A 16,751-nucleotide genomic window follows, 5' to 3' on the forward strand; every position below is an offset into this window, starting at 1 on the left:
TTCTGGAAAGTGCCTTGAAACAATTTTGATTGTATAAGACGCTATGTAAATAAAGATTGATTTGATTTGATCTGCTTTTTTCGGGCTGCACCAGTTCAAATGAGCCACATGATGAAAAATGAAACACTCCGTAATCTCAAGTGTCAAATAGAAAAACCTGCATGCAGCAGTTGGCCAACATAAATGGCCGCTGACTACCGAGTGATGGACAGATGACGCCGGAGCTTTGAGTATAGCAGAAACACGGGGGATCAACCTCAATTTATGAAACACACAAAAATGGCTGCTGAAGAGTTTGAGGCCATGCACAGAATGCAATGGGTGCTAAAAATGAGTCTGATATTGTCTGATACTGTAGAGGGGATTGGAACTGCCTGGAGAGCAGAGACTTCCACAAAGACAGAGGAGAAATGAGTATATGTTGGGGGTGGTGGCGGGTTCTGATTGTGAAAATTGACATTCAGACTGATGTGAGGCTGTGTCATGCACAGAATGCAATGGGTGCTAAAAATGAGTCTGATATTGTCTGATACTGTAGAGGGGATTGGAACTGCCTGGAGAGCAGAGACTTCCACAAAGACAGAGGAGAAATGAGTATATGTTGGGGGTGGTGGCGGGTTCTGATTGTGAAAATTGACATTCAGACTGATGTGAGGCTGTGTCACAATATATTATATCGTTTCCAAAAGGGTAATGAATTGAAGAACGCAGCTTTTACATTTTAGCTTGACGATAGTGGTTGCTGTGTTTGAACCAATTTGTCTCTACTCACTGTTTCCTACTTCCAAAATTAGCTTGATTGAGTGAACTGGTTTTAATTGGACTGTTAATAGTGGAGGAGAATGGGATCTCTCCATGTATTGTAAAACAAGCCTGTGATTCAATAGAGATCTCGTTACCAACAGCAATTACAACCTTTTAGGTCAGCTTTTCAGGTTTGGTCTGTTTTTTGGCTCTCCTGTTGAAGATGTGGGCAGATGAAATACACTCCCTCCCAAATTGTCTGACAATGTGACACCCACTCCTTTCATTAGTGTCCTATTTCTGAAAGGAGGAACATACACTCTTCGGTCTAATTTGCCTGGGAGCAGAGGGTTCAGAAGCCAGGCACAGAAAGAAACATTAGCTTTACATCAGTGGTGGTATGATAGCACAGAGGGACTCATTAGCTATATGAGAAATGAATTAGAGGAGCTGAGTTTGGCTTGTTCCTGAGTATGACTGCTCCTAGTTAACGAGCAGAAATCTTGAATTAAACTGACACAACAGAAGCTGCTTTGTTAACGGGGGAGAAGTCCACATCTCGACTTGAACAGTCTCTTCACAGCTCAAACTGGATCATTACGGGGAAAAAGGAAGAAAAAAGGCCAAGCGGCAGGTGTCTTTGAAACATCACATTGTAGCCGAACCTCTGGTTCTGGTGAAAAAACAGTGTTGTGGTTTCCATTCAGGAGCTTTCAAAACTGCTTTTCAAGAAACAAGACAGACAGGTTCTGTTTCCAAGCAATTTCGTCATGATTTCTGTTATCTTGCTTATGTTTGACAGGCAATGTTATTACAGTATTAGTAATGGCCAACATGAGAAGCACGCACCATCATTACCAGCTCTTCCATATCAATACCGTACTCAACCCGCTTCTTCAGCCAACACAAAAACTAGCCTCACATTCATATGCTAAGCGCCTCCATGAAGGAGGTGATGAGACAGTCAGTGGTTTTTGCTTCTACTCTAGATCATAGTTTACCAACTAAAGAACCCGGACTTAGAGTCACCACTGACTCTTTGTTGGACACGTGAGCAGAGCAGACGGTTGTCTGCATAAAAGTTCGGCCCTGCCTGGAATAATTCCACAAGCCCCACAATAAACACGTAAAGAGGCAAACATGTAATCACGTAATGGAAAAGCCCCAGGAAAGGCTGACCCAGGCCACACGGAAAGTTATCTAACATCTATAGCATAATCATCCCATAACTCTAAAGGCTCCATCTATGCCAAGACCATACTCACAAGCAATGATGTTGCCACAACGATTCTTGCTTTGGTTTGCGTCCTTTTTGGCTGTTTCCCAGGGTGCAGTCGGTCCCTCTGCCAGGGCCTGAACACACACAAATATTTCCATGTTAAAATGTGAAAGCAGCAAAATATGCAGGGACATTTGGGCCAATGGCCACAGCTGCTACACATGGACACTTTAAAACTGTACCAAAAATATTCATGAGGACCAGGATGGTCAGCAGCCCTACAAAGTACACTTAAAACAGATGTAAAAAAAAAATCTTTCTCCCACATAGTTGAATGTCTCCTTCCAAGTCATTCCTCTTTTTCTTCTAGTGAGATGTCTGTGAGTAGAAGATGAAGAGTGAGAGATTGTGCAAAAGTGCTTTTTTGTATTTGTTCTATCCTTTTGTGTGTGAATTTTGTTGAATGTAGTTGTTTATTAGATTATTATTAGATTTGTTTTTTTTCAGTTTTTCATGTTTGTTTAGAGTGTGCAAGTGAGTCTGCAGTTGCTTCAACCTCAACGGCATCTGGAGTCATCACACAGCTGACTCATGTTCCAACCTCAGCCGCTGCACAGCGCGAGCCTCATGGCTCATTTCCGACCGTTACTCTGGTGAGGCGGGCAGGTGCAGTAGTTTGTTGTTACAGTGCTCCTTAATTTTTTACCTTTAACATACCAGAGTGATAAATTCAAGATTGCTACCCCTCAGAAGTGCTCAGAAGTGTGTCCAACCGCCCGGCCCAGAGCACTAAGGCAGCATCGAAGCTTCTTTCTCTGCACCAGGGGGTTAGTACGTGGCTGATTAATCTATCCATTTCTGAATCCTTGCAGCCAACAATGGTTGAAATGACACCATCCTCCAGGGGGGTTTATATCCAGGGGCTGGCAGAGGAACCAAAATATGAGTTGGCAGCTCGAGAGGAGATGCCAGATTTGGAGACTTTAATCAACCTCTCCATCCGTTTGGACAATCACCTCAGGGAGAGACAGATAAAGAGGGTCAGGTTACGTCATGTGGTTTCTCCAATGGTCTCTGCCAGGTTGAGTGGTGCTGCGGCTGAACCACCACCACAAAGGCATGTCCCTCCTTCTGAACCAGACTCCCCCATTCGGAATGTGGTTTCTCCAATGGTCTCTGCCACGTTGAGTGGCGCTGCAGCTGAACCACCAACACTAAGCCATGTCCCTCCTCCTGAACCAGACTCCCCCGTTCGGAAAGGCAGAGATTGATGACCACCAAGGTCTGCCTGTGCTACAGTCAACCAGGCCATTTCATTGCTGCATGTCCAGCTTGGCCAAAAGGACCAAGCTGGTCCAAGCTCGCCAAGAGTGTTGGCGAGTGGAGCATATTCTTGTTTCTCTTCGGTCCGTTTCATGCTGCCAGGTATGCTTCTTTGGTCTCATGACACCATTTATTTGTCTTTCCATGTCGATTGCAGTGCAGATGACAGTTTCATCAACCAGGATTTAATCACGCAGGCCAGCATTCCCATTGAGGTTGTGTCCGAGCCCTAGACTATCCTCAGTTTAAACGGGGAAATCCTGGCCAAAACAACTCATTGAACTGCACCTTTAACCCTCGTCGTCTAGGGTAACCAGTACCCATGACCCCTCCTCGATGCGGCGTTTGGTCCTCTCCACAAGGCTCAGATCTTTCCTAAGCTTGACCTTCACAATGCTTACCATCTGGTTCGGATACGTCAAGTATTTTGAAGTGTATTTAGAAAACTAACAAAACTAGGCATAAACTATTTTTGGACAGTCAGGTGGGTGTTTTCTCTAGGATGCTATTGCATTCACATGTGTATACAGTTGCATAAGCTGTGACGCAGCTGCCCAACTTTGCATTCCACTACAGGAGAGTCTTAATTAAAGCCCTCTGATATGTAGCTGATATTCAATTAAGTATCTTAATACACACATCTCATATCAATTAAGGCACTTCATTTTTGCCCCTGAAGCGATACTAGATAAAAGTATTGAAACATTTACCTGCTGCTTAATTTTGTAGGTCAATATTAAATTATTAAATTTCAGCTTTTTAAGTTAACTGTTGCATCCATCCCATTTTTAGCTACGGTGGTTGACATTAAAAATTAGAAAGAGAAGTTAGAGAACAAAGTTCTCACATTGATTTTACCTCATATTCTTCTTTGAATCCATAGCCCTGACCACATTTCATCTGGGTGATGTGTTGAAGCAGATCGGCAACTCGAATGGCTGGCTGAAACTGGCCTGCCTGGAACTGACCTGAAGGAAGCAAAGGTATCAAAACAAAGGCAATGATGTGAAGAGGGTGTGTGAGGATAGGTTGAGAAATACAGCAGAGAGGTGCTGGCTTGCAGAAAAGCGGTACATGGTCAAGCTGAAATTGATATGACGTACGTGGCTGCCACTTTACAAATTTAGAAATTCTTTTATAAACTCAACCCCCAAGTACCTTGATAGACCTGCTGTTAACATAATAGCAATGCTATTCTTTTTTTTTTACACCCTTCCTGTAATCAGAACTAACTAACTATAATTTAGTACCTACTGTTACTGATTGACCTGGCAGAGAAAGCACATGTGGTAAACACAGGTAAGAATATAGGACCCAGTTCAAAAAAGTCAGCCAGCCTTTGACCATATTAGCTCCAGTTAGATACATTAGTTCGAAAACATACCACTCTGGTAGGAGACTTCCACGGACTCACATTCTCCATAAGGGAAACTCTGCAGGCTGAGAGAGGACTGGGCAAGTGATGGCTGGCTGCTGTCTGTTAATGGACACAGAGAGAGAAACATTTTTGACTTTTAACACCACTTTTATTTACAATAATAAATAGAATAAACCAAATAGAATAAAACATATATTAAACAATCACACCATCATTGTATGAGGTAGTTGGAGAGTTTGAGCTGTCTCTGCTCTGTCACCGAACACAGGACACCTTCATGTCCCCACAGCTGCGGAAAGACTTCCAGGTTCGTGGTGGCCTTGTAGAAGCAGAACTACAGCCTCAGTCTGACTCTAATGTTCTGCCTCCACATAACCACCACATCGCATGTGTCCCCATCCCGGATCCTGTCCCTGCACGTCAGGTAAATTGCCAGTTTAGCCTCTGTGATTTAAAAGGTTAAGACCTGACACTTGGTGCCTTCAGTTTTTTTTTTTAATAGGCAGTCCCGCCAATAAAAACCCAAGCAGAAAAAGCGACGCTAAAATGGTTAAAAACCTCAGTTAAAACACTAAAAACCCCTGCGAGTCTGCTGCACTCTGTAAAAACATGAAAAACCATCTTGGACAGACCACAGAATGGACATTATTTGGAGACAATAGGGTTTAAAATATAGATAAAAGCATTGGTGGCAATGGCACCATGTAGGATCCTCTACTGCAGGTCTACAGTCCTTTTTTTGGTGGGGGGTTTGCACAGGGTCCTCCGCTGTGGACTCTGTCCCCCCAACCTGTCCGTCCAAACACAGGCAGCTCTGTTGAGTAGCCTCAGTCCATTAATTGTCTTTACAATATTCAAATAAAAAGTTTGTTTGTCTGCTCCATGGAGGCCCAGTTGGCTCTTGTAGTAGACGTTCAGGAGAGGGCCGCTGCACTCCTCACACCCAGGGCTCAGCTGGAGGTCAGGGAAGGTGTCCGTGGGGTCGGGTTCGGCTCCTCCTCTGCCACACCGCAAGAGAAGACTCCTCTCTCTCACAGAGAGCCTCCTCCTCCACAGCTCTAGACTCCTCTCCACCAGCCTCAGCGATCGTAGTCCCAGCACAGTGCTTAGGGTCCAGGCGTCAGCCAGCGCCAGCCTGGCTGCCTCCATCAGCTGCTTTAGTGTGACAGTCCTGGAGCCACATAGCACCCCCAGGAATAGTGCTGCTGCAGACATCCAGTCTGCCACCATACACCAGGGGCCCTCCCAACAGCAGAGAGTTGGACTTCTTCCATTTAAAAAGAGCACAGGATTTAAAAAAACACTCTGATAGAATATTGGCAACCCCCTTAAATTTAAACTTTTGACATCAGTTAAAACAGAGCAGCATCCAGTCCCAAGTTGCTCACTTAACCTCTGAGTCTGAGTAAGCAGCTGGCCACATCCCTCCACACTAAGTCAGGAGGTCCTGTCAGGTACCTCTGAACAAACTGTAGCCTGAAGGTGGCTGTTCTACTAGCCAGGTAGATGAGGCCTTAGTCTCTGGATAAAAACAGGACTGACTGTGGCACCCAGTGGTAGCCGCCCCAGAAGAAGTTAACCAGTTTAGCCTGGATCTGGGACAGCAGGCCTAGTGGTGGCTCTAAACAGGCCAAACGGTGCCACAGTGGTGAGGCTACAAGGTTGTTTAAAACTAAAACTCTTCCTCTAAATGACATCTCGGAGTATCCAAGGTAGTTTTCTCTGTCAACTGGACTGGGTTTCTTCTCTTGAAGACGTTTCGCCTTCTATCCAGAAGGCTTCTTCAGTTCTGAAATCGCTTGGGAGAGAGCTTGAAAATATATAGCCCCTGTGGACCATTTGCATGCTAATGATCCGGGTGGTCACCTGAGAGTCGTTAGCAGGGTCGTTGGTCGGGTCGTTCACCTAGTTTCTGTTGAGGTGTCTCCCCTTTGTCTGCTGGGTCACATGGTGATGAGTCACTGGGTCTCCTGGAATGGTGTGAATGTTTGTTTTGCTGTTGGAAGGAGTGGAGGACTGCATTGTATGTGGGTGATAGGAAGTGCCTCAGGCCACCACCTCTGTTCAAGGATGGTTTCTCCAATTTAACATGGATAGCTTCCTTAACCCCCCTTTCAAACCAGCGGTCTTCTCTGGCCAGTATCCTTACTTGGCTGTCCTCGAAGGAGTGCCCACTCTCCTTTAAGTGTAAGTGGACTGCTGAATCCTGACCCGAAGAGGTGGCACGTCTGTGTTGTGCCATTCTTCTGTGGAGAGGTTGTTTGGTTTCCCCAATGTACAGTTCCTTGCATTCCTCCTGGCACTGTACAGCATAGACAACATTACTTTGTTTGGGTCTTGGTGTCTTGTCCTTTGGGTGTACTAACCTCTGTCTGAGAGTGTTGCTGGGTTTGAAATGAACCGGTATGTCGTGTTTCTGGAGGATCCTCCTAAACTTCTCCGAGACTCCAGACAGGTAGGGGATGGAAACGCTGCGACGTTTGTTTCTCTCTCCTCCTCTCCTTTGCTGAGGTCTCGCTTTCTTGAGGTCCTGGTGAAGGCCCAGTCTGGGTAGCCACATGTTTTGAGAGCTGTCTTAATGTGGTCCTGTTCCTTCTTTCTGCCTTGGGATGTGGTGGGTATTTCTCTGGCCCGGTGTTGGAGGGTTCTGATCACTCCCAACTTGTGTTCCAGTGGATGGTGAGAGTCAAACTGGAGGTACTGGTCAGTATGTGTAGGTTTTCTGTAGACTTCGATGGTGAGATTTCTGTCCTCAGTGATCTTGACCGCGCAGTCCAGAAAGGCCAGACTGTTTCCTTTTACATCTTCCCGGGTGAATTTTACATGTTCGTCTGTTTTGTTGAGGTGATCGGAGAAAGCTTCCAATTCTTGTGTTTGAATTTTGACCCAGGTGTCATCAACATACCTGAACCAGTGGCTTGGCGCAGTTCCTGTGAAGGATGTCAGGGCCTGGGATTCCACCTTCTCCATGTATAGGTTGGCAACTATAGGGGATACTGGTGAGCCCATGGCACAGCCATGTTTCTGCCTGTAGAAGCCTTCTCTGTACTGGAAATAAGTGGTGTTCAAACACAGGTCCAGCATGGTGCAGATTTGGGCCGGTGTTAAGGTGGTTCTTTCTGTAAGGTTCTTGTCCAATTTAAGGTGCTTGTGGATGGTGTCTATGGCGCTGGCGGTGGGGATGCACGTGAAGAGTGACGTGACATCATAAGATACCATAGTCTCTTCTGGAAGTAGTGTGAGTCCAACGACTTTTTGAGCAAAGTCTTGGGAGTTTTTGATGTGGTGTGGGGTCTTGCCAACCATGGGAGACAAGATGGAGGCCAAGTATTTGGAAATGTTGTAGGTTACAGAATTGATACTGCTTACTATGGGTCTGAGAGGGGTCCCTGGTTTGTGGATCTTGGGCAATCCATAAATGCAAGGGATGGTTTCTCCTGGATATAGACGGTAGTATTGTGGTCTGTCAATGGCTTTATCCTTTTCCAGCTTCTGTAGTAAGTCTACCACCTTCTTCTTGTATGAGCTGGTGGGGTCCCGCTTGAGTTTCTCATATGTGGCGGTATCTGTCAGGAGACTGAGTATCTTGGTGTCATAGTCAGTGGTATTAAGTACGACCGTGCACCTACCTTTGTCAGCTGGTAAGATGGTGATGTTCTTGTCCTTGGCTAAGGATGCAATGGCCCTTCTTTCCTCATTCGTGATATTGGAGGTGGGAGGTTTTGCACTCGCAAGAGCGGCTGTTACCTTGAGTCTGATCTGTTCTGCTTCTGCTTCCGGGAGTTTGTTGTTTCTGATGGCAGTCTCAGTGGCTGTGATGAGTTCGACAGTCGGTACCTCTTCAGGGGTGACTGAAAAATTCAAACCTTTGGACAGCACTTCCTCCTCGGTTTGTGTGAGCTCCCTGTCTGATAGGTTTTTTACCCATTTCTCCCGTTGTGAGTCAGACAGGGATGTGTCATGGTTGGAGAAAGGGTTGGTTCCGCTGGGGTTGTGTTTTGCCAGTAGGGTGGTGAATTTTCGGATCTGACGTTCCTTGGTCCTGGTGTGTTGGTTGTACTGAGTCCTGGAAACGAGTTTGGCTATTTCTTCCATTACTTCAGAAGGGAGCAGTAGGTGTAGTTCCTCCCTTCTTTCGTCTAACTTAGCTTCCAGGGTGTTTATGGTAAAGTGGATTTGTCTGATCCTTTCATTGAGTAAGCGTTTTTCCGTCATGTGAAGAATTACCTGGGCTCTGTGTCCTTTTACTGTTGATCTGATGCGTAGACAGGTGGGAGTCATCTTCTGCTGTCGACATCTGAGGTTGTAGCGGAGGTGGTTCTTAAAGTCCGCTAACTTCTTGGCTGTTTTCTCATGTTAATGTTGTCTATGCTGTACAGTGCCAGGAGGAATGCAAGGAACTGTACATTGGGGAAACCAAACAACCTCTCCACAGAAGAATGGCACAACACAGACGTGCCACCTCTTCGGGTCAGGATTCAGCAGTCCACTTACACTTAAAGGAGAGTGGGCACTCCTTCGAGGACAGCCAAGTAAGGATACTGGCCAGAGAAGACCGCTGGTTTGAAAGGGGGGTTAAGGAAGCTATCCATGTTAAATTGGAGAAACCATCCTTGAACAGAGGTGGTGGCCTGAGGCACTTCCTATCACCCACATACAATGCAGTCCTCCACTCCTTCCAACAGCAAAACAAACATTCACACCATTCCAGGAGACCCAGTGACTCATCACCATGTGACCCAGCAGACAAAGGGGAGACACCTCAACAGAAACTAGGTGAACGACCCGACCAACGACCCTGCTAACGACTCTCAGGTGACCACCCGGATCATTAGCATGCAAATGGTCCACAGGGGCTATATATTTTCAAGCTCTCTCCCAAGCGATTTCAGAACTGAAGAAGCCTCTGGATAGAAGGCGAAACGTCTTCAAGAGAAGAAACCCAGTCCAGTTGACAGAGAAAACTACCTTGGATACAATGACCTGGATGACTGAGAATTTACACAGACGACATCTCGGAGTGCACCCACCCCCATTTCTTTAATTTTTCTTCAACCTTTTCAACAACATTCTCCCAGTTCTTTTTTTTTACCATGCATTCAATTCCCAGGTACACTCCAAGATATTTAGGCCGTCCCTCCTCCAGGTCAGACCTTGAGGGAGAACGGGGAGGCCATGATGGCCTTCACTGATGACCAGGGCTTTGCTCTTTCCCCAGTTCACCCTCACAGACGACATATCGCAGAACTTGTTAGTGACATTTAAAACGACATGAATGTCTGCTTGGTCTTTAATAAAAATAACCACATCATCAGCATAGGCAGATAAAACCACATTACTGTTAAAACCCAGTAAAAACAGACCTTGAACACAAGAGCATAGTTTGTGGAGGAGGGGTTCCAGGGAGAGCACGTAGAGCATCACAGACAGAGCACAGCCTTGTCGGACACCTCTACACCTACACCTTCCTGTGTAGTTTTTCTGCTTCTCCCCCGCCCCCTCTCTATTCATTTACAGGTATCGCTGCCTTCAGAGCTGCATGATGACCTCCGGCCCTGCTGACCCGTTGCATAGTGTATTTTTGTGTGTGTTTCTGTGCTCTGTGCTCTGTGCTCTGTGCTCTGTGCTCTGTGCCTCTCCTCCCTCCTCCTCTCCTCCCTCTCCTCTCCTCTCCTCTCCTCTCCTCTCTCTCCTCTCCTCTCCTCTCTCTTTACCCAGCTGGCTATCTGCAGGAGGGCCCCCCTACATGAGCCTGGTCCTGCTCAAGGTTTCTTCTTCTGTTAAAGGGGAGTTTTTCCTTGCCACTGTTGCTTGTCTGGGGTTAGGCCCTGGGATTCTGGAAAGCGCCTTGAAACAATTTTGATTGTATAAGACGCTATATATAAATAAAGATTGATTTGATTTGATTTGATTTGCACACTCTAAAAGGAGCACACAGGCTGCCATTGACCTTCAGGACACTCTCAATGTTACTGTACAGTACCTGGATCTTGGCTCTCAGACCAGCACTGAACCCAAACCTCTCCATGGTTCTCCACAGGAAGTTGTGTTCAACACGGTCAAAAGCCTTTTCTTGATCTAAAGAAAGTAGACCAACACTCACCCCCCATGACCTGGAGACCTCCAAAACATTCCTAATGAGGCAGACGTTGTCTACCATGGACCTGCCAGGTACACAGTACGTCTGGTCCTGATGGATGACCTGCTCCATAGCCTCCCTCAGCCAGATGGCCAAGGCCTTGGAGAGGATCTTGTAGTCCGTGCAGAGGAGGGACACAGGGCGCCAGTTCTTTATGTCCTGCAGGTTCCCTTTCTTCGGCAGGAGGGTGATGACGGCCCTCCTGCAGGACAGTGGTAAGGAACCGGTGGTGAGACTCTCATTGAAGAATTCCAGGACATCTTGAGCGAGGATGTCCCAGAAAGCCTTGTAAAATTCCACCGAGAGACCGTCGAAGCCCGGGGCCTTTTAGCCCTGCATTGACTGCAGGGCCACGTGCAGTTCTTGTGCCGTCAACGGGTGCTCCATTCGGTGGTTGGTTTCCTTGGAGACCCTGGGAAGTCTTTGACTAAAAGCACTAAAACCATTAAAGCAGTCTTTGTCATCTTAAAAATCAGTCTTGTTAAAGAAGCATAAAACTCCACTGCTCTCCTCCTGATCTGCCCCGGGTCGGCCAGCTCCTGCCCCGTGTCCTACAGCAAGGAGTGGATCAGCTTCCTCTTCCCAGACTTCCACTCAAGGCCAAAGAAGAAACTGGAGGGTGCATCCATCTCCGAGATGTTCTGGATTCTGGACCGGACCAGGGCACCCTGTGCTCTGGCACAGGTCAGGTTCGCTAAAGCGATCTTTTTGGTCTTGAGGATTCCAACAGATCCTCCATTTCCTGTGGAGTCGTTCAAACGTTCGAGCTCCACAATCTCAGTCTCCACATCCCTGATAGATCTGGTGACATGACGAGTAACATTGAGAGTGTGCTGCTGACACAAAATTCTGATCTGTGTCTTTCCGTAGTCCCACCACTGTTTTAGGCAGCTAGACTCACCCTTCCTCTGCCTAAAACCAGCCCAAAAGTAACTAAGAGCATCTTTAAAACTCACATCAGAGGCTAAAATTGAATTAAAATGCCAGTAGGCGCTTCTTGGTAAAATGTTGTTAATAAAAACAGCACATAAAACCAAAGCATGATCAGTAAAACCCACCGGCACAATATTATATAACTTAAACACAATAATATTGTGTTTAAAACAGTAAATGCGATCTAAATGAGCTAAAGACACCCTCTCTTCTCTAATGTGGGATTACGTATACTGTCTGCAGCCTGCGGGAGACCTTCTCCACACGTCCACCAGACCATGGGAGTAGACCAGCTGCCTCAGGACCTGCTGCGAGGACGGATGCGGCTCAGCGTGGTTCCGGTCTAAGACCTCATCCTCAGTGCAGTAAAAATCACCACCCAAGAATAAATAATCGATAGAACCACACCCCCCGGAGTTTGTTGTTGAGTGTCTCTAAAAAGATCTTCCTCTCTGCACTGCTGTTGGGAGCATACACATTAATAAAAGCAGCACTGTACTGGTCAAACTGGGCCGTGATTAAAAGACACCTCCCCTGAACAACATGTTCAACAGTAAAAGATGTTGGGTTAAAACTCTTGGAGAAGAGGATCCCCACCCAGCACTGAAGGCCGTGGCTTAAAAACACCCTTCCCTCCCATCTCCTGCACCAATCAGCCTCATCTAAAACATCACTGTGAGTTTCTTGTAAAAACATCACACTAATCTTCTTTAAAATCATTGTTTCATACACTAAAACTCTTTTTTTCTCCTCTCTGCCTCTGTTTATATTTAAGCTCCCAATCTAAAACTACTCATTAAAAGTGGGAGAAAAACAGAGTGATAAAACAGTGATGAAGGTAAACAACTAAAAAAGGTGCATTTCCCAACATCTTTACAGGAGTTCCCTCCTAACTTTGAGGATCAGCTTTTTTAATCTAAAAACTTCTTGATCGGTAAAACCTGCCTCTGCCTTATTTTTTGTGTGGCGTAAATATAAAACTGTTGTTTGTCAGGAAAGTAGTGTTCAACATGTATCCCCTTCATATTTTTTGTTTCTTGTAAAAACATTTAAACATTTTGGGAGGATAAGATTTATCCTCTTGACTATCCAGGTTTCTTTGTTGGAGGTCACCATCGTCAGACACACAGCCCTCGCTGTCGCTGTTGTCTGGCTCTCCTAGTTTTCCACCTGTTTGTCTACCTGTCTGTCTGCTCTTCTTAGCTTTCACAGGACCAGGCCTGTTGCTGCGGCGGAGCCTCAATGGAGCTGGAGACCAACCAGCTTCCTGCTCCATCAGCTCCACAGCTTCAGCTGCTCCACAACAGCCCAGCTCCTCTTCCTCACCCACCTCACCTACCTGAAGCCCAGCTTCCCCTTGCTCAATCACACCACCCGTCTCACCTATCTGTTCACCCCCCTGTACACACGCACCACCTGTCTCACCCTCCTGTACACTCAATTCACCTGCCTTGTCCCCCTGTACACACACTCCACCTGTGTCACCTCCCTCCACACACTCCTCCTGTCTCTCCCTCCTGTACACACACCAGTCTCACCATCCTGTACACTGACTTCACCTTTCTCACCCACCTGTTCACCCTCTCCTGTGCTCCCGTCAGTACCCACCGGGGCCTTCGCCCCATCGACCCCCGGGCCCTCGGCTCCGGCGACTGGTCGCTCAGCAGCAGCCCCAGGCTCTGCCGTGCGGGGCTCCGCAGCAGCGGCCCCAGACCACCCCCGAGCCGATTTGGCTGCGTTTGGACACATTTTAATCAAATGTCCTGCTTCGCCACACCCAAAACGCTTCAAATGCTCCGATGAGACGAACAGAACATAATCGAAATTGTCCACCCGGACTTTAAAACACACATTCAGATCCTCATCACGGTTATTGAGAATCATATAAACCTGCCGGCGATGAGACACTACGTGTTTTAGTCGGGGAGATTTACATCCAGACATGACTTTTCTCATAGGAGAAACAATCTTGCCATGACTGGACAACTCCCGACACAGAAACTCGTTCGTAATAAATGGGGGCACATTGGACAGGATAACCTTGGTGGCCAGCTGGCTCAGAGGCAGCACCACCTCAAACCTCCCGCCGACACTGATACCGGCCTTAGCTTAACAGCTTAAACAGCTCGAAAATTCTCAAACGAGAACGCTCTCAGCTCGCACCACGCTCCTCACAGAGAGAGAGAGACAGACGGTGATTCCTGAGGTCGATCAACATGTACAAAGACTCAACCATCAGTCAACGTGTTGTACAACCATCAGCCCCCTGGCCTCACTAGAGGGCCTAGAGAAACTCTGATCCCTCCGTTCCGTAGAGTACAGCATCAGTAATAAGTATGTGGAAGCCACTCTCGCTTATTAGCTAGTTTTCCACTCATGCTGCATTAGCAGGCCACTGTAATGACATCCTAACAAGTGGGTTATCTGCTGCTACATCACCACTGGATTGTTGTGTAAAAGGGTTCCACACACCAACGCGGTTCCGACTTCAGATCCAGTTTTCATGTTTTCTGCCTGTGTTATTAAAATAAAAATGAATGCAGCAATGCGGTTTACAGTTCGGACATTAGCATGAAGCTGGGACACAAAAAAGTAAAAGGAAATTACAAGTTGTACAAGTATGACATTCTATCACCAACAACCACCAAAAAAGAAAATAAAAGGGCTTTTAATTCACAATCTGAACTTTTTTTTTTGTTCATCAAATTCCACATCAACTTCTGATCCATACAAATCTCTGTTTGGTGAGTATAAACCTGTATGACTCATTCTTCTCTGGATGAAGGTAATGGATGCTGATCAGATGGGGACTCATTAGCCGAAAGTTTCGTCCACATAAACCACTCCAAACATTTCTTCCCTAATGGAATGACAGATGAGTCAAACAGATGAGAGGAGAGTAAAAACCAGCCACTGTTAAAAAAAAGTAAATCACAGAGAAAGATGCTGACTTGATGTTACCTGGGCAGCAAAAAAGCTCTTCTCATCCATATATTAACACCTTTGTAATATTAATTGTGGAAAGTCAGAAATTAGTAGCACTGCTGTTACAATAACATCAAGATGTCTGCTGTTGCCCTGCTGTGCCACTGTGAAACAATTTGCAACCAAACTGAAATAATTTCCCAACAACAACACCCCCCTCACTAATGTTCTAAGCACCAGCCAGGTGCAGCTAAATGGGTCTCTCACTACCCACTTTCCTCAGATTTTCACATTCACAGCTCATTTTATATTCAACCCAAAAAGCAGCAAATACCAAGTCTCTTTTTACCCTTTACTTAACAGAAAACACAACTACTCAACACGCAAGAGCAAGTTGAGGTACAGGGAGAACACAGAAATGCCCCTGTGTGGTACTTCCAACCCTCAACCTTGCCTGCAGACAAGTTTAATTGTGACTGTGATTCCCAGCGCATGTTTTTTGTTTTTTTAAACTTGTTTGATGTTGCGACTTCAGTTTAGAAAAAAAAAAATTATGTGGGGGTTAAGTTGAAACCATCATATTTGAATGTGCTTATCGCATCATGGCTGGGATTTTCTGGTTTTGGAGGGGTGCTGGGTCTGTGAATCTAGTCTTTCCTTCAAGAGGAACCAGCTGAACACCAAGTGCTCTCTACAGTGCCACCAGTTTTCTACAAGCCAGTATTTGTTACGATACGTGGTGGTAGAGGACCCGAACGCAGGCCAGGACAGTGGTGGAGAGGTCAAAGGCTTTATTTACAGGGAAGGGGAGCACACATTAACAGAAACAGTCCTCCTGGACTGCCGGCGATTAGGAGGCAGCGTCTGCCCCTCACAGGTCCATCGGCGAGTCCCCACACCAGACGCAGTCCCCCTGGACTGCTGGAAACTCGGAACACCGGTGAGTCCTCAACACGCAGCAGTCCCCCTGGACCGGCGAGGACTTGGGAGTCCGGCGCGACACGCTCACCACACGAACATGTCCCGAGACTCTGAGGGCAGAGGCAGTCCTCCTACACTGCAAGGGGGGCGGGAGCGGTCCTCCAGGAGACACGGAACAGGAACAGGAGTGGCCCTCCAGGAAAACCGGAAACTCAGGGACAGGAGCGGCCCTCCAGGGCAACAGGAACACAGGAACAGGAGCAGTCCTCCAGGGAAACCAGAAGCACGGGAATAGGAGCGACCCTCCAGGAAACTCAGAGCACCAACATATGACAGGGGAAGCGACCAAACAGCTTCACCACAAACAGACACCCTACCAACACCAAGGAACCCAAACAAGCACCCACACTAGACGAACAAACGCACTCCCCACACGAAGAGACACATTCAGGAAAGTGAACAGACACCCCAGCACTGACAGGCAGGCACAACCTGCTTAAATAGGCAGCAAGATGTAAATTGCCTACAGGTGCGCCCGCCTGCAGTGCCAGCTGCACCCAATTGTGCCCAACACCACACCCTGCAGGCCAAAGACAGACACAAACCAGAAAGCCCAACAAGTATTACTCCTATAAATTAAAACCTCACACACTCATAGCTGTGCACATGTAACTGAGTGATTATAGTCCATGTCTTTTTGTCCTCCCTTTTTTCCTTCCCTCCCTGACCTGTGTAATAATGCATTGTTATTTACCTGTGGTGCGCATGAAGCTCAAAGGTTCATAAAAACAATTTGCGGGCCTTCTAAATAAATGGAGTGTCTGCAACCAACTCTGTTATTTAAATACTCATTGTACTGTGACCTCTAGCATTCCTCTGTACTTCTATCATCCTTCTCAAGAAGAAATGCAAAGTATTCTCCTGTTGTTCAGTATGTTAATATGGGATCACAGTAATAGCATGCAAAAGTTTATACATTTGTTCTAATTTGCCACATGAGACAGAAAAGAATTCAGGTTGTTTTTCAGTTGGTGGAGGAAAACCCACGCAGTTCAATGTCTCACGTACCTGAGTGGTGAGTGAAATACATATATTGTATCGTGCAATTTAGAAAACAGATTAATATGCTCCAAATATCCAAACTTCCAATGGACTTTACAGAATTCCAG

The 16,751-nt window shown here is 46.5% G+C and overlaps 1 protein-coding gene across 12 annotated transcripts in view; it reads right to left on the reverse strand.

The window, feature by feature from the left end:
• ptprt (protein tyrosine phosphatase receptor type T) overlaps nucleotides 1–16,751 on the reverse strand; it is a 131,513-nt gene that overhangs the window by 28,447 nt on the left and 86,315 nt on the right. For all 12 annotated transcript variants that reach the window (XM_057028858.1, XM_057028856.1, XM_057028855.1 and 9 more), the window contains 3 exons: nucleotides 4,671–4,763; nucleotides 4,145–4,254; nucleotides 2,010–2,097 (listed from right to left, as the gene is read on the reverse strand). In XM_057028858.1, coding sequence (XP_056884838.1) covers nucleotides 2,010–2,097; nucleotides 4,145–4,254; nucleotides 4,671–4,763 — 291 coding nt within the window. The remainder of the gene's footprint in view (nucleotides 1–2,009; nucleotides 2,098–4,144; nucleotides 4,255–4,670; nucleotides 4,764–16,751) is intronic.

This window comes from Takifugu flavidus, chromosome 4 (genome assembly GCF_003711565.1).
Source record: "Takifugu flavidus isolate HTHZ2018 chromosome 4, ASM371156v2, whole genome shotgun sequence".
Classification (NCBI taxonomy): Eukaryota; Metazoa; Chordata; class Actinopteri; order Tetraodontiformes; family Tetraodontidae; genus Takifugu; species Takifugu flavidus.